Source organism: Heteronotia binoei, chromosome 4, assembly GCF_032191835.1.
Source record: "Heteronotia binoei isolate CCM8104 ecotype False Entrance Well chromosome 4, APGP_CSIRO_Hbin_v1, whole genome shotgun sequence".
Classification (NCBI taxonomy): Eukaryota; Metazoa; Chordata; class Lepidosauria; order Squamata; family Gekkonidae; genus Heteronotia; species Heteronotia binoei.
Window position 1 is genome coordinate 102,991,073 of NC_083226.1, and position 22,069 is coordinate 103,013,141.

Genomic DNA, 22,069 nt, shown 5'->3' on the forward strand with positions numbered 1-22,069 from the left:
AGGAGGTTGCTTCCTCGGTGGACTCTTCTGCTAGAGAGGAGGGAGAACTCTCTGAGGAGGAGGATGATACTCCCTCTGTGCAGTCTAGGGTGTTCCCAGTGGAGTATTATTCTAAGCTCCTTCCTAAGGTCCTGAGGGAACTGGACTTCACAACCACACCCAAAGAGAAAGCAGAGTTAGACCTGGACTTACCTTCAGGGTCAACCGTTTTGTCAAGACCAAAAAGTTCCGGATGGAGACTTTGCGTTCCATTCTCTTGGCAGTACAGGAGCGAGAGTATCTGACGTCAATCGATCTGTCCGAGGCTTATTTGCAACTGCCCATTCGACCAAGTCACTGACGGTTCCTCAGGTTCGCCTACGATGGGAAGCACTTCCAATACCGGCCTTTGCCTTTCGGGCTCAAGTCTTCCCCGCGAGTGTTCACGAAGGTCATGGTGGCGTTGGTGGCTCATCTACGGATGGGGGGCGTGGCTCTTCATCCATACCTGGACGATCTGTTGGTCAGAGCCATCAGCAGAGTCTGGAGGACACCGAACGGACAGTGCAGGTGCTGCAGGACCCCGGGTTTGTGGTCAACAGAGCAAAGAGCAACCTTGTTCCCATGCAAGCGATAGTGCATCTGGGGGTCCTGATCGATACTCAGAGACACAGAGTGTTTTGTCAGAAGGACGACAGGTGAAGCTCAGGTCCTTGCTGGAGGAGGTCCTGGCGTTGACTCAGGTTCCTGTGATGACTCTAGCAAAGTTGTTAGGGGTGCTGGTTTCTTGCCAGGATGTGCTGTCTTGGGCGCGTTTCCATCTACGGCCTCTGCAATGTTTTCTGATTCCCTTTCGCAAGCTGCACAGGCTGGTGCTTCTTCCGCCGGAGCTGCGGCAGCAACTCCAGTGGTGGTTGGAACCATCCCGTTTTCAACAGGGAGTCGCGATGAAGGAGCCACAGAGGATAGTGGTGACGACGGAATCCAGCCTCTCCGGATGGGGAGCGCATTCTCAAGGGGTGATGTGTCAAGGTCAGTGGTCTCTACTGGAGTCTCGACAGAGCATCAATCTATTGGAGCTGCGGGCGATCCGTCTAGGGTTGTTACGCTTCCAGACTTCGCTGCAGGGGCGTCACGTGTTGGTAAAGACAGACAATGTGACAGCAAAAGCCTACGTCAATCGACAAGGCGGGACCAGAATCAGGAAACTGTGCAGCGAGGCCAAAGTGTGTTAAATTGGGCAGAGAGGTATCTCTTGTCCATAAAGGCGGTGCACGGAGCCGTAAAGGACAATGGGCTGGCGGACTGGCTCAGCCGACAACGGCTGGATCAGACGGAATGGTCTCTGGGCACGAGGGTCTTCCAGTCTCTTCAGTGCAGATACGGCAGAGTGGTGGTGGACTTGTTTGCAACCGCGGACAATTGTCAAGTGCGGTGTTTTTTTGCCAAGCAGAACCACGATCAGGCGGAGGGCGTAGACGCTCTCAACTGCGACTGGCCGGACGGCCTGTTGTACGCCTTTCCACCGCTGCAACTGATTCCTTGGTTGGTGAACAAGGTTCTTCAATAATCCGCGGAGCTGGTGCTGATAGCCCCCTTCTGGCCGAGACGGGGGTGGTTTCAGGATCTACTACGGCTGTTGACGGAAAAGCCTTGGCGTCTCCCAGTATCCGAGACGTTGCTGACGCAAGGGACAGTTCTTCATCCTCAACCGGACATGCTGCAGTTAACTGCGTGGAGGTTGAGCGGGCGCAGTTAGTTAGGTTGGGGTTTGACTCCTCAGTGATTGACACTATGCTGGCTTCTAGGAAGGGTTCTACCACTCGGGTGTATAATAACACTTGGCGGGTGTTCTCTAGTTGGTGTGACGAAAGGGGATGGGATCCCTTGAGGTTACCGGTCCGGAAGCTGTTGCTGTTCCTACAAGAGGGCTTGGATAAGGGGCTGGCCACTAATACCCTTCATAGACAGGTGGCAGCTATTTCGGCGGTGCGTGGAACTAAGAAAGGGGGTTCTTTGACACGGCATCCACATGTTAAGCGTTTTTTAAGGGGAGTGTCCTTGTTAAATCCCCCTACAGCACATAGGTTTCCTACCTGGAGGTTAAACGTGGTGCTGAAGGCGTTGTGCCATGCACCTTTCGAGCCCATGGCCACCTGTAGCCTGAGGGATCTTACTCTTAAAACATTGTTTTTGGTGGGGATAACTTCGGCCCGCAGAGTATCCGAGTTACAGGCCCTATCAGTGGATAAAGACCTCTGTACTTTTCATAACGACAGGGTGGTGTTGAGACCTGATCCGACATTTGTTCCCAAAGTGAATTCAGTTTTCCACCGATCTCAGGATGTGGTTTTACCCTCATTCTGTCCTAATCCCAAGCACGAGAGGGAAGAGGAATGGCACCGACTAGACGTGAGACGTGCCTTGAGTTTTTATATAAATAGAACCAAGGACTTTAGGAGGTCGGAGTCCTTGTTTGTTTCTTTTTCCTCCCCCTCGTTGGGGAAACCAGTTTCTCCCTCAACTCTGAGCAGGTGGTTGGGGCACTGTATTTCTTCTGCTTATGCAGCATCAGGGTTGGAGCCTCCAGGAGGTGTCACGGCGCACTCCTTACGGGGGGCGGCTACTTCTGCAGTATACAAGTCCTTCTCATCTCTAGAAGGCATCTGTAGGGCAGCTACCTGGAGTTCTGTCCATTCGTTCACCAGGCATTATAAGGTGGATAGGTGGGCATTGGCGGAGGCGGCCTTTGGTCGCAGGGTGTTACAGCAAGTCATACATTGAAGGTACAGGTTCCCGCCCAGGGTACATATTGCTTTTGTATGTCCCAACAGTTCAGGACCGTCCCACTACCAGGGACCACCGGAGAACGGAAGATTGGAAGCTCTTACCGTGAAGCTTCCTTCTCGGTGGTCCTGGAGTGGGACGGTCCATCCCACCCGGTGTGGTACCTTTCTCTAGGCAGATAGCAATGTGAATTGGTCGCGGGAGGTACTGGGGCACTGGTGGCGAAGGTTTGTTGTCTGGCTGTTTGCCGTTACTTCGGCTGGTTGCAGGTATTAAAATGGAGTTGCATCATTATGGTCTCTGCGTGGTTTGTTCCTATGATGCAGAGTTTTGTTTTATAGATTTATGCCATTGGGGGAGCATGGCTGTTCTATGGACTGAAGGGGTCCTAAGGGAGCGGCCCCTCCCCCAGGCCGGATCAAGCGATCAACGACCCTGTTCCGGAGGAGGAGCCTACTCCCAACAGTTCAAGACCGTCCCACTCCAGGACCACCGAGAAGGAAGCTTCACGGTAAGAGCTTCCAATCTTCCGTTCTGTACCATGAGGTGAAATGAGTGCAAAGAGTCTCATTGTGGGGGGAAGAAGGCCTCCACCCACCCTCTGTACCACAGCACTTCATCCCAGAGCACCAATCCTATCCTGCCAGCCTGCAGGAGCCCGCCACTAGCAGGGTGTCAGCAGAGGTCTCAGAACTTCCTTTCCCTGATTTCTTCCCAGGGCTCTCCACACAGGACAGAGAGTTGTTAATACTGCCCAAAGATCAGTAATTAATAACACTCTTTGGAAATGTCTCTGACAGTGATGCAGAGGGGAAGGGAAGCATCTTTCCATTTCACATAACTCCCTGTTGCTGCTCCTGCTTCTAGTATACTCCTCCAGGCCCACTCCCAGTCCAGTGCCAGAAAGCGGCTGTCTCTCCTTCCACTTTCTCCAGTCCTGGGGTGTCATTTCCATCCCACACTTCGGAAACATTTCCACACCCTCCCATTTAATCAGGGAGGAGCGGAGGGGGAGCAGGAGGCCCCTCCAGGAAAGGCTGCCACACTCAGAGTGCTCTTAGCCTGGGGGCTGTGTGAGGACCAGGAACCAGGATCCCTATTTTCCTTGTGTTCCCAATAAGGTAAGCAGACCCTCCAGAAGGAGAGCCACATAAACACAACAGGATTTAAAAGGGGACTGTATATTTTAAAAAAGTTGTCATGAAGGTAGAATGCCAGCAAGGGAGTGGGGCTTTCCATTGTTTTGCACTGAGTGTCACATGTATGACTATTTGCCCACAGGACAGAAGTCTTGGGTGTGTGCTCAATGCAAGGATCTCCTAGTCCTCAGGGAACGAGTTCGTATCCTTGAGGCCAAGGTGACTGACCTGGAGAAGCAGAGACAGTCAGTTAGGCACTCAGAGAAGACTCTCGGGGACGTATTAGATGAGCCCCACTCTGAACATGGCAGCCCCGTTGCTGCCAGGGAGCATGCGGGTCGAGAGAGAACAGGGCACCATGCTGAGGATAAGGGGAATGCGCCCTCAGAAGGGACCTCTTCTTCAGTTGGTGAGTGGGTATCCTTTTGTTCCAAGAAACCATCCCTGGGTAGGGAGGGGGGGGGTCTTGGTAGTTGGTGATTCGATCCTTAGGCAAGTAGACAGCTGGGTGGCAAAACCACATACTAACCGGATGGTGACCTGCCTGCCTGGTGCGAAGGTAGCGGACATTATGTGTGTTGTAGATAGGCTGATATACAGTACTGGGGAGAAGCCAGTGGTTGTGGTTTATGTTGGCACCAACAATGTGGGGAAATGCAGTCGTGAGGTCCTGAAGGTAAAATTTAGGCTGCTAGGCAGGAGACTTAAGGCCAGAACGTCCAAGGTAGCCTTTTCAGAAGCGCTACCTGTTACACTTGCAGAGCAGGAGAGACAGGCACAAATTAGAAGTCTCAATGTGTGGATGAGTCGATGGTGTAAGGAGGAAGGGTTTAAGTTTGTTAGGCACTGGGGTGCTTTCTGGAACAAGCGGGAGCTGTACAAAAGAGACAGTCTCCACTTGTTCCCAGATGGAACCAGGCTGTTGGCGCTTAAAATCAAAAAGGTGGCAGAGCAGTTTTTAAACTAAATCTTGGGGGAAAGCCAACAGGAGATGAAATGTCTCTGGTTTGGGAGGATTCATCTCAAAGAGATGAAGGGTTAGTTGTTACTTTTCTACCGGGTAATGGATCAGAGTTGTCCCCTGAGATGGTGACAAACAGTATGGACTGTCTGCCAAAGTCTCAAGGCAGCAGGAGGAAGGTTGCGGGCCTAACTTGCCTGGGAAATTATAGATGTTTGTATACAAATGCTAGAAGTGTTGGAGGTGGGGTGGCTCTGTATGTCAGAGAGGGTATACAGTCCAGTAAGACTGAGGTAAGAGAATTAAGAACATAAGAGAAGCCATCTTAGATCAGGCCAATGGCCCATCCAGTCTAACACTCTGTGTCACACAGTGGCAAAAAAAAATTATATATATACACACACACACAAACTGTGGCTAATAGCCACTGATGGACCTCTGCTCCATATTTTTATCTAACCCCCTCTTGAAGGTGGCTATGCTTGTAGCCTCCACCACCTCCTGTGGCAGCGAATTCCACATGTTAATCACCCTTTGGGTGAAGAAGTACTTCCTTTTATCCATTTTAACGTGTCTGCTCAGCAATTTCATCGAATGCCCACGAGTTCTTGTATTGTGAGAAAGGGAGAAAAGTATTTCTTTCTCTACTTTCTCCATCCCATGCATTATCTTGTAAACCTCTATCATGTCACCCTGCAGTCGACGTTTCTCCAAACTAAAGAGCCCCAACCTTTCTTCATAGGGAAAGTGTTCCAGCCCTTTAACCTTTCTTCATAGGGAAAGTGTTCCAGCCCTTTAATCATTCTAGTTGCCCTTTTCTGGACTTTCTCCAGTGCTATAATATCCTTTTTGAGGTGCGGCAACCAGAACTGCACACAGTACTCCAAATGAGACCGCACCATCGATTTAAACAGGGGCATTATGATACTGGCTGATTTGTTTTCAATTCCCTTCCTAATAATTCCCAGCACGGTGTTAGCCTTTTTTATTGCAAGTTAAATCTCCTTTTGGGCCCACTATTTCGACCCAAAGCATTTCTAGAAGGGAATCAAACATGTGGACAAAGGGGACCCAATAGATGTTGTTTACCTTGACTTCCAGAAAGCTTTTGATAAAGTTCCTCATCAAAGGCTCCATAGTAATCTGGAGAGTCATGGAGTAAAAGGACAGGTCCTCTTGTGGATCAAAAACTAGCTAATTAATAGGAAGCAGAGAGTGAGTATAAATGGCCAGACTTTGCAGTGGAGGACGGTAAGCAGTGGGGTGCTGCAGGGCTCAGTATTGGGCCCCGTGCTCTTTAACTTGTTCATTAGTGATTTGGAGTTTGGAGTAAGCAGTGAAGTGGCCAAGTTTGCAGATGACACTAAATTGTTCAGGGTGGTGAGAACCAGACAGGATTGTGAGGCACTCCAAAGGGATCTGTTGAGGCTGGGTGAGTGGGTGTCAATGTGGCAGATGAGGTTCAATGTGGCCAAGTGCAAAGTAATGCACATTGGGGCCAAGAATCCCAGCTACAAATACAAGTTGATGGGTTGTGAACTGGCAGAGACTGACCAAGAGAGAGATCTTGGGGTCATGGTAAATAACTCACTGAAAATGTCAAGACAGTGTGCGATTGCAATAAAAAAGGCCAACGCCATGCTGGGAATTTTTAGGAAGGGAATTGAAAACAAATCAGTCAGTAGCATAATGCCCCTGTAAAAATCGATGGTGTGGTCTCATTTGGAATACTGTGTACAATTCTGGTCACCGCACCTCAAAAAGGATATTATAGCATTGGAAAAAGTCCAGAAAAGGGCAACTAGAATGATTAAAGGTTTCGAACACTTTCCCTATGAAGAAAGGTTAAAACACTTGGGGCTCTTTAGCTTGGAGAAACGTCGACTGCAGGGTGACATAGGTTTACAAGATTATGCATAGGATGGAGAAAGTAGAGAAAGAAGTACTTTTCTCCCTTTCTCACAATATAAGAACTCATAGGCATTCAAAGAAATTGCTGAGCAGTCAGGTTAAAACAGATAAAAGGAAGTACTTCTTCACCCAAACCGTGATTAACATGTGGAATTCACTGCCATAGGAGGTGGTGGCGGCTACAAGCATAGCCAGCTTCAAGAGGGGATTGGATAAAAATATGGAGCAGAGGTCCACTAGCCACGGTATATCTATCTGTCTGTCTGTCTGTCTGTCTGCCTGCCTGCCTGCCTGCCTCCTGCCTGCCACTTTGTGACACAGAGTGTTGGACTGGATGGGCCATTGGCCTGATCCAACATGGCTTCTCTTTTGTTCTTATGCTCTATGTAGAGAACTGAAGGGCATTGTTGGCATTTATAATGTTGGAAGATGAGCAAGTGAATGAGCCTGAGATGGTGTAGTTAATGTTGTTAGGCCCAGTGATTGTGTTGTCTGGGTGTATGTGGCAACAAAGTTGGCACTTGGGTTTATTGCAACCTCTGGTACCAGTGTCCATGCTCAGATGAGATGTTGTATTGTTGTGGGTGAGAAGTTGTTTGAGATTAGGGGGCTGTCTGTGTGCAAGAAAAGGTTTACCCCCCAGTACGTTAGAAAGAGAGCTGTCACTATTCAATAGAGGTTGTAAGTTGCTGAAGATGCATTAAACCGTTTTCAGTTTAGAGTTGTGTGTGACCACTAGTGGTGTTCTGCTACTGTCTTTTTTGGGTTTGTCTTGTAACAGGTTTTCTCTGGGGATCATTCTGGCTTTGTTAATCTGTTTCCTGACTTCATCAGGTGGGTACTTTAGTTCCAAAAAGGTTTGTTGTAGATCCCTCAGGTGAGAATCTCTGTCAGCAGGATTGGAGCAAATGCGGCTGTAGCGTAGAGCCTTGCTGTATACAATGGATCATTTGGTATGTTTGGGATGGTAGCTGGAGGCATGCAGGTATGTTTGTCGATCAGTACGTTTCCAGTATAAGGTAGTGTCTATGCATCCATTGTGTATTTTAACAGTGGTGTCCAGGAAATGTATTTCTTGTGTAGACTGTTTCATTGTCAGGTTGATGGCGGGGTGAAAGTCATTGAATGCCTGGTGGAATGTATCCAGGGCTTCTTTACCATGTGTCCAGACCAGAAAAATGTCATCAGTGTAACGCTTTATAAGGTAGGTAGGAGTGGGTGGGAGTCTAGGAAGTGTTGCTCCAAGTCAGCCATGAAGATGTTAGCATATTGTGGGGCCATGCGGGTGCCCATGGCTGTACCATTGATCTGTAGGAAAGGTTCATTGTCAAATCTGAAGTAGTTATGGGTGAGAACAAAATGGCACAGTTTGGTGGCAAAGTCAGCTGTGTTTCTCTCAGAGATTACATTACTTACAGTTTGTAATCCATCTTGGTGTGGGATGTTGGTATACAAAGATTCCACATCCATGGTGGCTAAGATAGTTTTCTCTGGAAGGTTGTTCAAAGATTGTATTTTCCTCAGAAAATCTATAGTATCATGAACATAACTGGGAGTACTGGTGGCATAGGGTCTTAGAACAGAGTCCATATATTCAGATACCCCCTCAGAGATGGTGCCTATCCCTGACACAATGGGACATCCTGGGTTGCCTGGTTTGTGTATTTTGGGTAGAACATAAAAAGTACCTGGTCGAGGTTCCTGTGATGTGTCTGACAGGATATGTTCCTGAATACTCAGTGGTAATTCCTTTGTAATCTTGTTTAGTTCTTTTTTATATTCCTGTGTGGGGTCTGAGTCTAGTGGTTTGTAAAATGAAGTATTTGAGAACTGCGTTTTAGCCTCCTTGATGTAGTCTGATGTGTTCATGATGACAACAGCTCCTCCTTTGTCTGCCTTTTTAATTGTAATATCCATATTGTTCCTGAGACTGTCTATGGCCTTCCTTTCAGCATGGTTGAGATTCTGTTGTGGGTGGTGGTGTTTGTTGATCACATCAGTTTGGACTTTCTGGCGAAAGCACTCAATTAGTGATCCAGTGTGGCATTCTGACCTTCAGGCGGAGTCCATGTGGAGATTTTTTTTTTCTTGTAATGTTGTTTTGTTGGGAAGGAGATTGTAGGTCACTCTGGGATTCCAAGTGATGGATGGATATATCTGGATCATTGGTATTCTGTCCCCTCATGGAGGACTATGAGCCAACAAATCTGGCCTGCCATGCACCGTTCCTCAGTGGCAATGATCAAAGGTGAGCTCACCAGAGTGCAAGGCAGAGTAGTTTTAATCCTATAAGGGAAAGGAGTCTCTTTTATGTAGAAGAACCTTTCTGACAAACCCTATCAGAACACTGACTTTAGTTATCCCTTTCTTTTTCAGAAGCCCTTTTTTTTTTTGGCTTGCTCACTCCAGGCCCAAAGACGAAAGAAAGACAGACCCTTTTCCCTCCAGAACAGTTCTCAACTGATGGAGGCCAGTCAGAGAGCATGAAGAACAACCAGTCACACAAGGCCTCCACTCCAGGGCAGATTAACTCCTGATCTCCCAGTCTCTCTGAAACAGCATCATTGTAAAACCTGCTTTTCTGTGCTATCCATCAGTCCACCACAATTTCTACTGAGATTCTCTGGCTTGACCTTAGTTAATTGGAAACAATGGAGGATGGGGGACCTTGGGGGGGGGGCTATAATTCAGACCCCATAAATTGAATCTTCACCAGATTTGGAGGGCAGGTAGCCGTCAGCTGGTGTTCCCTTGCAAGTTTGATATCTCTAGCGTGCACCTGGGGCAAGGGGGATTTTGCTGCATCAGAAACTTCACAAACCAAACCAGTTTATCTAGCACAAAAAAGTTTGTGACAGTTCATGGTTTGTGAACTGTGCACGCCATGAACCGAACTGCATTTTCATGGTTCATGCCCATCCCTAGTCCTGAGGCTGTGGTCTGATGGTTGTGGATAAACAGACTAAAGCTTAATCCAGATGAGATGGAGGTGACACTGGTTGGGACAGCAGAGTATTTGGTGCTGATTTACCAGCTTTAAATGGGTTTAAGCTTTCTTTATCCATGCTGCTGTAGCCTCCAGATTGAACTACTGTAACATATTGTGCATAGGATTGCCCTTGAAGACTCAACTGGTACATAATGGAGTAAGGAGACTCCTGTCTAGGGTCATTCATTCAGAGCATGTATTCCAGGGCTGTATCAACTGCAAGGGATACCTGTTTGCTACTTGGCCTCATTCAGAGTACTAGTTATTACCTTTAAAACCCTTCTTATCTCTCAATATACTCCCATCTCCCAGTATACTCCAGAGTGCTAGCTGTGTTCTTCAGTCAGCTTTCTCCTTAACCTGTCTTCGAACTGCCCATTTAGTAACAGTCAAGTTATAGGGTGGGGGGGTTTTTTGGTTATAGGCCCAGTCTTTGGAATGGTTTATCAGCATGGTGAGCCAGGGTGGGTAGTGGTTAAGAGCAGTGGAGAACTTGGTTTGATTCCTCACTCCTTGGTAGGCAGCTGAGTGATTTTGGATTAGTCATTTTTTCTCAGAACTCTCTCAGCCCCACCTAGCTCACAAGAGAAAGGAGATTGTGGAGAGAGGATGGGAATATGATTGTAAGTCTCTTTTGAGACAAGGTAGAGAAAAGTAGTGTATAAACAATTCTTCTCCATCCGAATGGATGCAAAGGATGTCTTCATTTTCCACATTCAGGAAATATAACAATTTGGTGGAGGGTGAACTGTCTTTGGAGATCTGTCTGTGTTGATTATGTCTTGCATGCTATCTCATTGAGTGCTGTTTTATTTGTTTGGAGCTTGTTTTTTTGTGTATGGAGATAAAATGGAATATTTTAAATAAGTAAATGTATCCTACCATTCCACTGATCATAATTTAAAGGCTTCTTTCTATGAAAGGAGTCTTCTTTCAACCTAATTGCCCTTTCTGTTGGAAGATAAATCACTTAAGATGGAGGAAGTCTCCTTAGGCTGGAAGAACTTCCTTCAGCCTGAGGTTGGAGGCATGCCTTTGCCTCTTAAAGTATGATGAAACAGAAGATTTATGATGAAACTGTTACAATGACTTTTAAAATTCATTATAATATAAATAATTTAGACTTCCACAAATATAATATTGAGAAATACTTGCTCTGGAATATTGGAATGCTGTCTATCTGGTGCAAAAGTGAATAAATTACATAGAGTGACTTTTTGCAGAATGATTCAATGTAATTATCTAGTTGAGTTGGCTTTGTGACAAATTGATTATTTTGATTTGCTTGTTGGCGGGTGGCCTGGAAATGAAGGCACATGATCTCCATTGCATAGTTGAATGGAGAGACAGAGTTTTAGTCGGGATGCTTAATCCTTCTGTTTTACCCACTGATACGTTCAAGCATCATGCCCAATTGTAGACAAACAACTCCACTCGGGGGGAACTCTGGGTAATTGCTCAGGCATAGATGGATATGCTTAATATAGCAGTAAATGAATTCTGTACACCTTCCTTCCCGATGTAGTTTGAATTACCCTGTGCATTCCAGGTGCAGTTTGGGTGTGTTGAATCAGTTAATGACTTGCAGTATCCAGACTTCTTGTCTAGCATTCATTGCCAAAATTTGACTGCTACCTCATTTAGATACCTGGGCCAGTGAATTATTGCCACATATCTGGGTTGTAAAATTATGCGTGTGACATAGTTCCTCTTACTGCGCCTGACATAGTTCTTCTTACTGTGTTTCTTGATTCATAATTTTACTGCTCTGAGTTTTTCCAGGTACTTCTTTTTTGTGTAGGAAAACAGGCTTAAAATATCATAAAGTTTGGATTTTAACATGATGGAAGTTATATCTCTGTACCCTCAACCTCAAAGTGTTTGCATTGTTCTTGATTAGAAATAGTGTCCTGCCCTCTTCCCAGCTACCAGCAGTCGCTGTACATTTGCAAGCATTTTTCTTGTTTAGGTGTCACCGTTGCCAGTTTCATAACTGCCAAACGGTGTCATTTACAGTTAATCCTGAGGGTGCATCATGGTGATCAAGAGACCTTAATTTATAAGGGAAAATTTGCATATTATCTGTTGCTACTGTATGAATATATATGATAGTAGGCATAATGGTTAAAGTGTTGGACTAGAGTTGAGAGATTCAAGTTCAGATTATCTCTCTGCTATAAAGCTTGCTATGTGACCCTGGGCCACCTGTCTTTCTTGGTTCAATAATGTTTGTTTCTGTTTTAATTCTATCTGGACTTCAAGCAGCCTGGATTCAGGATTGACCTAAGAAGGAAAATGCATAAATTTTGTGTCAGAGCTCACTCCCTTTTCCAGCATTTGATGTCCTCACTCATTTTTAGCCTGTTGTATTTGCTGTATGTGTCTTTCAATAGAAAATGTTTATTTTGAAAAATGTGGGCTGTTTGTTGATTTGAGAGAGTGCAAGATGGCTAAAATCCATTAATACCAATCCATTTATCTTCAGTCAAGATGAGCAGATTCATTTCTTCAGTGCACAGCTTAGAGAGATGAAATTTGGTAGAGTTTTTATTTATTGTTGGAAAATAATTGTTACACTCAAACCCATCTGAAATATAATTTTAGTTACAAGGTGGAAAATGTTTCAGAACTGGAGATTTGATGATGACAGGGCTTTGAGAAAAATAGATCTGGTGTCCACCAGAATGTATCGTAGGAAATGGCATATAAAAAGAAGTACTGCAAAACATTTTTATGTGGAAGTTATGAAAGAAGACAAAAGATTATCTGAAAAGGAAGCATGATACATTCCTCAGATGTGCTGCTGGCCCATCTTAGACAAGATAGATATTATAGATCTCCAAGAATCTCTTGTACATAAATTTCAGGTGCAGTCTGCCCTGATCTAGCTTGCCTACAGAGAAAAGGGCTATTCCTTCCACCCATTAAAACTTCCCTTCCTGTGCTAGCCTGTTAAATGTGCAAGGGGAAAAGAAGAGCATCATTGACTTCAGAGCCTGTCTTAGAGTTCAGTTTCAGGACAGTAAAAAGATCAGATGAGGCATCAGCAAAACCTCTGTGGCAGCAGCATATGCGGCAGATCCAGTCCTGGAGTTTGTTAGATTTATTGGTTGTGCAATTTTTGCAGACTTCCTGGCTAGGAAGTTCCTCTGATCGGATTCTGAAGCACTGATGTCCTTCTATTCTAGTTCAGGGAACATTTGCTTTATTTATAGATGAGACTGTTTAGGAAACCTTTATGAAAGCGCTTTATAATGGAAAAGGTAGCTCAGTGAGAGACAGTACGAAAACAAATGGATCCTACATCTGCAGAGCTTGTGTTATCAAGTTTAAGGCAACACCCACTTATTGGTTCACAGTCTCTCTTTTTAGGTATTTGGACAAATTGACACCTGAAGATGATTACTGCTCTAGCTACTATAACTGTGAGAATGCTGGGCTAGGTTGGTCCGGCTTTCATGATGGTTGCCAAACTGCTGCCTTAATAAAATGGTTTGATTTAAACAGATTGGGTTTTAGGATTACTTGAAATTATCCTGAAATATAGATGAGATCAGATTATGTTAGATTGAAGGTGCTATTATTTTCTTTGTTGGGATTACATATTGAAATCTGCATTGAAGCTAGCATGGTGAAGTAATTAGAGTGTTGGACTAAGATCTGGAAAGTCCTGGCTGAAGTCCTCACTATGCCATGAAAGCTCATTAGATGAGCTCAAGCCAGTCATTCACTGACAGCCTAACCTACTTTACAGGGTGGTTAGAATAAAATGAGGGGGGGGGGCAGAACAATTTGTATGCTACTTTGGGTCTCCATTGGGGAGAATAGGAGGGTATAAATAGCTAAATAAAATAGCCTCGTAATGAAGGCAGTGCGAGACTGCTGAATGAGCAGACTGCATTTTGGAGATTGTTTTGCCATTTTCACCAACAATAAAGCACAAAGTCAGTACAAAAAGCAAAATCACTTACAGTTTATGCTCTCATGTTCTGAACATCAATTACATGAAATTCAGATATCCTGGGAAAACTTGCCTGCTAAACCATGTTTTAGGTCTTTCTGTAATTTCATAGACAAACCCTGCAATTACGTTTTATGAGGGGGGAGCTGACACAGCATAAGAAGCACTGCTTTGCATTTAATTTCTATGTAGCCAATAGTAATGCCCATGTTCTTCCTTTGAACTTCTTTATTCTGCTATTTTTAGTGTGAACAGTCTCACCTAATGAGAGAACATGAAGATGTACAAGAGCGGACGACGCTTCGCTATGAAGAACGAATCACAGAGCTCCACAGCATTATTGCAGAGTTAAATAAAAAAATTGATCGACTACAAGGAATTACAATCAGGTACAGTGATCCCTATGAACTCTGATACCCAAATACCAGCATAAGTGATTCAAAGCCTTTGTAAAATAAAATTATATCCCTCATCTAAACACATTAGATACACATCTCCCACCTTACTTTTTAAAATTTGAGTTATATACTCTGATTCCTGTACCCATATGCTGCTAAGTGAACTCTTAGCCACTTAAAGCTCCTCATTCACCACCTAGCATTATGCTCTTCTCTGGTGATTTTCTTCTCTGAGCCAAATATTTTCTGTGCTATGATATTCATGTCATTGTTGCCTACAGATCAGGATAACTGTATGTGAAGTAATCTGAGACTTAAATTGCTTATTTTAATTATGATATAAAAATTGTTTCTAGCCATGGATATACTTGATATGCCTTGGATGAATCAGTTCTTTCTCAGACAAACTGGCATTAGTTGTGTACTGGTATTTGTTGATGAGAGTGTGTAAAGTGATTACAGGTGTGTTTGCCTCTTTCGGCATATGACAAAGTTGTATATTAAAGGTATCCAAATTATTTAGGATGAAAACACTTGATAATTATCCCATTCTCTTGTCAGAATATAAATAGGTACACGTGACTTTCCAAAAAAAGAAAGATCGTCATGGTCTAAATGAAGGGAACTTCAAACAAGTCAGAAATATTGCAAACATTAATTGTTAAGTCACAGTGTTTTAAGTTCATCTCCATGTCTATTAACCAGTGGTTTGTCAGATCTGTGTTATGTAATTTGGGACAGGTCATCAAGGCCTGAAGGAGATATGGTCTACTGTGACATGATTTGGAAGTTAAAATATTTGCTTTGGCCCCAAGAGGATAGGGTGGGATTGTTCTAAAGGACTGCCTATACAATGAGGCTTACTCGTAAAAAGAAATCTCTGGTGCTTCTGCTAAGTTTTCTTCATTGTTGATTCAGTCTACCTCCTTATCTCCAATATCCACCCTTTAAAATATTACAACATGGATGGTTTCATTCATGATTGAGGCCAGGTGTTGAGAAATGGCATGAGTTGGTTGTGTAACTAAGTATTGGTGATCCATACCTCACTCTTGAATAGGAATGATCAAGAGGGGAAAGTGTTGTAATAGTAATTCCTGTGCTTACCTAATTATTTTAATGGGTCTTTATTCTCCAGATTCACAGTATTATGTTACCAGATTTGAGAGACTGGAACATTTATGTGATTTGTGTTTTCTACTAATTGTTCTTTTTTAACAATTCAGCAAAAAGTGAACAGAGATTCAGGAAGGGGATTGTTGTTTTATAGGCCACTTTCTCAAAGTCTAAAATTGCCACCCCTCCCTTTAACTATACTGAGATATGTTTCCATAATTTATAGAAGCCTTATATATTTATTTAGTATCTCTCTATGGCATAGCCCTATGTATGGCTACACATCTAGCTGCAGATGTTGCATTGTGTCCTGCCAGTACTTCTGATGCAGCTGATATTGCAGTGGTTGAAAGGTTAAGCCAATAATCATTCCTAATTGTTTCATCTCACTAATGATAACAGTTGCTTCCAAAATCTGTCTGAATTATAACAAAAACAGTTTTTTAAAAAACTGTGGACTGCAGCTGCAGGCAATTGAGTATTAACCTGCAAGATATATGTCAAAACTTTTTTTATGAACATTGGCTAACTTTTGATACAACATGAATTATGCTTATACTACCAGTTTGTGAAAAATAGACTTTGGAGTGACACATGAAGGGATGGTTTAATTCTGTTGAAAAACCAGGGAGAGTTTTCTGCTCTGGTCCATTTCAGTAGTCTAGCTATCAAAAGCCTTGTCTGCATTAAAGACATCCGTAATGCATATCCAATCAGAACTGTATTGATTTGGAGAAGATTGAATATCTCTGCTACTTTACTTTGCAATGAAAAATGTACACTAATCGCAATGAAAAATGTACATGAATCAGATGTGTGCTTATGTGTGCCCTCTCTTACTTGGTGTGTTTTTGGCTTTGTTTTTCTTTTTCTCATTGTTTTATGTGAACATGCAGTAATGCTGTGACTGTGAAAGAGAAAAGGTCTGTGTTGAAGAGAACTGGACAACCAGCATATATCTGGGCAGCCCATTTTTTTTCTAGCATGCCAGTGTACAGATATGGGAGAATACAGAAGTAGATTTGAAATGGACTTAAGGATCAGTCATTGGAAGGGCAGTGTGCTGTGATCAATGAAAATCAAAACTGCAAAAAATATAACTGAATTTTCCAGCTCTGCAGGCAAGGCCTGATTTCCAATAAAGTGTTTAGGAAATCCATTTAGATTTCAGTATTTTATTTTCTTTGTGCATTCTCACGCAATGAAACTGCTAGAACATTTAATCCATAGTAGAACAATATTATAAAACTTTTAAAATTCTTACATTACATGTGTAAGTAAAAATACACTACATGTGCACATTTATTCATTTAATAAATTAGAACAATTGTAGTCCACCTTATGTACTCAAGCTCAAGGCAGCTATTTTTATTTTGTATCTCTGAATCTTGCATATTAGGGTTTTTTCCTCCTCATCTTTGTTTGGTCCCAAAATAATGATCTCTTGGGAATAAATGGTTAAAGTTCTCCTCACTCTAGGTAGTACGTGTAGAGTTCCCTAGAGGTTTTCTATGCTAGTACTGATTGGAACTACACTTTCTTAGCTTCAATAAGATCTGAAAATTAAAAGCAGGAAACTAAGTATTCCTTAGAAAAGCAGAAGTATGGTGGAGCAAGGAGGCTCCTCAGGCTTCTCCCTCTTAGCCTGGAGTTGTCATGGAGCAGCAGGAAGAAGGGCATTAGCAGCATGGAGAAGAGCATGGAAAGACAACTCCAGGACCAGGGCAGGATGGTGAGCCACTAGACAAGACAGAGGGAAGGGTCTGGCTAGGAACCCGCCCTGGGGAGATAGGCTGGTTGGCAGTAGCAGTGGCAACTGGTGAAATTATGTGTCCTTAGTGCTGAGAAAAGCTTGGAGGTTGAATGAAGATTGGACTCAGGCCAAAACCCAGGGTAATCTGGATGCTAGGGATGATGTAAAGGTGATAGTCAGGCACAGTCTGGCATGGACAGAGAAGAATGACAGTGTGGAGAGTCTACCTGGAAGGAATAGTAAGGAGAATGAATTGCTCTCTGTGTATCTGTGAAACTCTTAGAGTGAAAGGGAGACATGGAACTTCACTGACACTCCAGTTTGCTGCTCACACAAACCATGCAATTGGCCTATGGGTATTTGTTGTCCTCTCTAATTTTAAGGTGGGCCAGTTTTTTTGTAGTATAACAAAAACAACCTCAAATGATTGTAGATATGCTTAGTATTACATAGGGGGTAGTTACAACTTAGTGATGTAGCATTTGTTTTGCATACAGAAGGTCCCAGGAATCTCCAGTTAAAAGGGTCAGGTAGTAAATGAGAGACCTATTACCCAGAGAGCCACTGCCAGAGTAGCTGATAGTGACCTTGACAGACCAGTGATCTAACTCTGTAAAAAGGATTCATGTGTTTAATATTAATTAATTCATTACTTTCATGTCCAATTTTTGTCCAAGCATCATGTATCCTCCAGCCTGGGACCCCAAATAATTTACCCTTGCTGAGATCAATTGGGGGTGCCGTGCTGTTACGTAGTACATTTTTTATATTTGAATATATTTATTATTTTTGATCCTTTACATCAAAATTATCCTTCTTCTCATACAAAGTATACATCTAGTCCTCCATCTCCTTTTACTAAATATTCTTGTTTTGTCCTTTCAGTCTAAATGTTCTTATTTCGGTCCATATTAAGGCCTTCTCGTCTTCAAGTAGAACACCCAATCTTTAATCTAGTTCCTCTTCTAGGCCTTATTCGATCCTTTTCCTCTTTCCTCTTCCTTTTCTTATCACTGCTGGGCTCTTCCTGTCCTAATAATAAAGATGGGGATGTTTTAGTACCTAGGATTTCTATCTTCCATTACAGTCATCACTCTATATTTCTTCCCCGATCCCTCCCTCCCTCCCTTGGATACTCATCTTTTTAGCCAGGGGCACAAATTAAGGAGCTTCCAACGAATGTCCCGCCGTTGACCCTCTAGCGACCACTTCAAATATGAGTACCATTTCTCCTTTATCCTTCTTGTTTTTGACTCCCATTGCTCGTCTTGATTAATTATAGCTATGATATCTGACTGAATATATTCAAATAAATAATTATGCCAGTTTTGTTCCGTCCATTTAGTTTTATCCTGCCAGCCAAAGGCTATTACTGCCTTACTAGCTAAAACCATTGCTTTAAATAAGTCTAGATCATCTATTTTAACTCCGTGTTTATTTAATATGCTCCCGAACATTAAGTCTAGATCTATCTTTGGTCTTATAGCAAAAAACTTATAAATGTGATCTATTACCTTCTCCCAAAAAGTTTTGACTTCTAAGCATTCCCACCACATGTGGAAGTACCATCCTTTTTTCTTTCTACAATGCCAACAATTTGAATTCAGACCTGGGAACATATTGGCTAACGTTGCTGGCATTCTATACCATTTTATAAATTTTTTTAACTCCAGTTCTCTAAATTTATGCATTTTAAGCTCATGTATACCTTTCTTGAGATTGTCAAATGTTTTATCTGCTAAATTAGTTTCTACACTCCATTTTTTTAACTAAATTTTTTCTCCTCCCTGTCCGTCGTCATTTTCTTATATATCCTTCCTACCATCCCCTTCTTTGTTTTTATCATCCCTTTCAACAGCTCCTCCATTGGTTCTCCTTCAGTCACCATTCTATCTTCTATTGTCTTCCTAATTCTATTATATAACCCTATTATTTTCAACCAATATTTCCTACCTATTTCATCATATAACATTTGCAATGGTTTGAGTGTCCACCCACATAACATGTCTTGTACCCTACTATACCCTTTTTGCCTGAGTAAGCTCCACCATCTCTTATCCTCACTCTTCTCATCTAAAGCCTCTAATGGGGTTTGTTTAGATGTCCCTTTAACCATTTTAATTGCCATTTTCTCCAAATCATCAAAGCTGTTTTCCTCGGTCCTGTTTCTAATATGTTGACTTTAATCTTAAATCCTGTAAAAACCCCTAATTTTCCTATTCCATTGTTTGCCTCATTCTCTACTCTTACCCACTTCCACTCTCTTTCCTCTCCTATTTCCATCAGTGCTTTTAATTGAAATGCCTCATAATAACTCCTCAGATCTGGGGCCTCCCAACCCATGTTTGTTTTATGCACGTACATAAAATGCCTTGAAACTCTACTTTTTTTGCTACCAAATATCCATTCTTTTATTTTCGCATTCCAGCTATCAAGTTTTTGTTTTTTAATTTCTAAAGGTATCGTTTGAAATAAATATAATAATTTTGAAATCCAAAACATTTTCGCTACATTAATCTTAACGGTTATATTTAGTATCTTCTTGCCCCACCTCTTCATTTCTTTTAATATTGTGCTCCATATCCTGTTATAATTCTTTTCTACCAACTTTTTAACATTTTTAACTATATCTATTTCTAAGTATCTAATTTTCTTGACCCCTCGTCCTATCCCTGTCCGTTCGTGAATCTCTTTCCTTTCCTCTTTTTTTACATTAATATACATTATTTCTGATTTTGCCATATTAATTTTTAATCCTTCTCTATATATCGCCTTAAATACCGGGTATTATTGATTGGCTTATCCCGTATTTATCCATAACTGTCCATAAAAATTGATGTGACAATGTATCAAAAGCTTTATAAACATCTAACTTCAATAATGCCAGTTTCCCGGCCTGGTTATGACTCAAAACGTTGATTACATTTCGCACTGAGTGTGCAATAGTCCTGCCTTCTATAAAACCAAATTGATCTTCATTTATAACTTTTTGTATAATATTTTTAAACCTATTAGCCATTACTTTAGCAAAAATTTTATAATCCTGATTCAGTAGGCTAATCGGTCTATATGATCCTACCTCTTGGGGGTCCTTTTTAGGTTTTAGAATCACTGTGATTTCTGCCTTTCTCCATGTGTCTGGAGCTATGCCCCCTTTAAGTATATTGTTAAATACTTCTTGTAATTCCGGTACTAATATTTCTCTCGTTTCCTTGTAAAATTCAGCTGAAAATCCATCCAGTCTGGGAGATTTCCCTATCTTTAAACCGTCTATCACTCTTTCAATCTCTTGACTTGTTATATTATCCTCTAATCCTCTCTGTTTTGTATCTGTCAACCTTATTCCTGTCTCTTCTTCAAAGTCCCTCACTCCTTTTTCGCCATATAAATCTTTATAAGAGCTCTCAAATGCTCCTTTTATTTCCTCTAAATTTTGTGTTACCTTTTTATTTACCCTAATACTTCTCACTCTTTGCCTTGCTTTTTATTTTTTTAAAAATTTGCCAGTCTCTTAGCTGAATTAAGAGTATTTCTCTGATATTCATTTTTTTACCATTACCTGTTTCCTCCATAACGCCATAGAATCCAGATCATCTTAACTTTTTCTGTAAGTCCCTAATTAACTTGTGTCTGATGGGACAAAACTTCTGTGCTTGATCTTTTTGCATTTTACCTAGTTCTTGAAGTCTCTCTTCTCTGTCTACATACCATTTTTTCTTTATCTCCTTCTCTTTCATAATACATTGTCCTCTGACCACTGCTTTAGCTGCGTCCCATAAGACATTTATTCCCACTGTACTCCTATTCTCTTGAAAGTATAGCTTCATTTGTTCCATAATTTGTCTTTTATCCTTATCCTTGGCCATAACCATATTATTGTATCTCCATGTTCTCTTGGTTTGCTTGTGTGTTATTTTAAATTCTACACTTATCGGGGCATATTGGGTGGGTAGTGACTTTTTTAATTTCCCAATTGCATGTTCTATTAATTAATACATAGTCTAAACATGAAGATGTTTTATATCTCCCTGAGAAGTATGTGGGCTCAGGCACCAAATTAAGGGCTTTGTATACTTCAATTAAGTTCCATTGTCTCCAATTTATTATTTTATCTTTATTAACATCCTTATTGAAGTCTCCTGCTAATATCACCTCTCCTTCGATAAATTTACTAGCTTTTTAAAGAACTTTTAATAAATAAGTTTTCTGTCCTGTATTTGGGGCGTATATATTTATCAATGTTGTTATCCTGTTTTCAACCAAACACTTAACCATGACAAATCTTCCTTCAGCATCTCTTATCACATCTATTGTTCTTATATCATTTCTTTTATGAATTAGGATCGCCGCCACCCCTTGCTTTATTTGATCCCCGTGCCTCTGTCAAAATCTCCCAGTTTAGGTCTCTAATCAAGGGTCTTTTATCTCTTTTAGATTTATGAGTTTCCTGGAGCCAAGCTATGTCTATATTTTGTTGTTTAAGGAATCTAGAGAGTTTGTACCTCTTTAAATCTGATCCTAAGCCATTGACATTCAGTGTCAGCACCCTTAATGTTTTATCCATATTTAAATCTAAAACTACCAATCTTTTGTTCCCCTGACCGGATGTTTAGTTTATTTTTGTACCCCTTCCTGTTCCCAAATACCTCCCCTACCCTTCCCCATCTCTACCCGCCCTTTGTGTAGAGCCCTAGGCAAAGGATGAACATTCATCCCTTCTCTACACCTTTGAGCAAGCGCACTCCCCCCCTCCCAGGTTGTATTACTACTTATTTAACCGTATTGTTTCCATTTGCATACTTCCCTTAATATATCTCAGTCTTGAGACAGTCTCGGCCTCTTATCCAAGCGGGTGGATGGTCCTTCTTCTGAGTCCAGCTCCTGTGGCTGAAGTTGATGAGGTCCCTCCATTGGCGTTAATTCATTGTTCCTCCCATCTGCTCCCAATGTCTCTATTAACTCCCGTGCCTCTTCAGGGTGCCGTGCACAAAGTCTCCTTCCATCTTGATAAATAACTAAGGACACTGGATATGCCCAGCTAAATTTAATACCACTTTGATTTTCTGTGCAAAGGG

General features: G+C 42.2%; 1 protein-coding gene across 7 annotated transcripts in view; it reads left to right on the plus strand.

The window, feature by feature from the left end:
• MCC (MCC regulator of WNT signaling pathway) overlaps nt 1-22,069 on the plus strand; it is a 354,991-nt gene that overhangs the window by 216,690 nt on the left and 116,232 nt on the right. For all 7 annotated transcript variants that reach the window (XM_060235592.1, XM_060235594.1, XM_060235593.1 and 4 more), the window contains one exon: nt 13,974-14,116. In XM_060235592.1, coding sequence (XP_060091575.1) covers nt 13,974-14,116 — 143 coding nt within the window. The remainder of the gene's footprint in view (nt 1-13,973; nt 14,117-22,069) is intronic.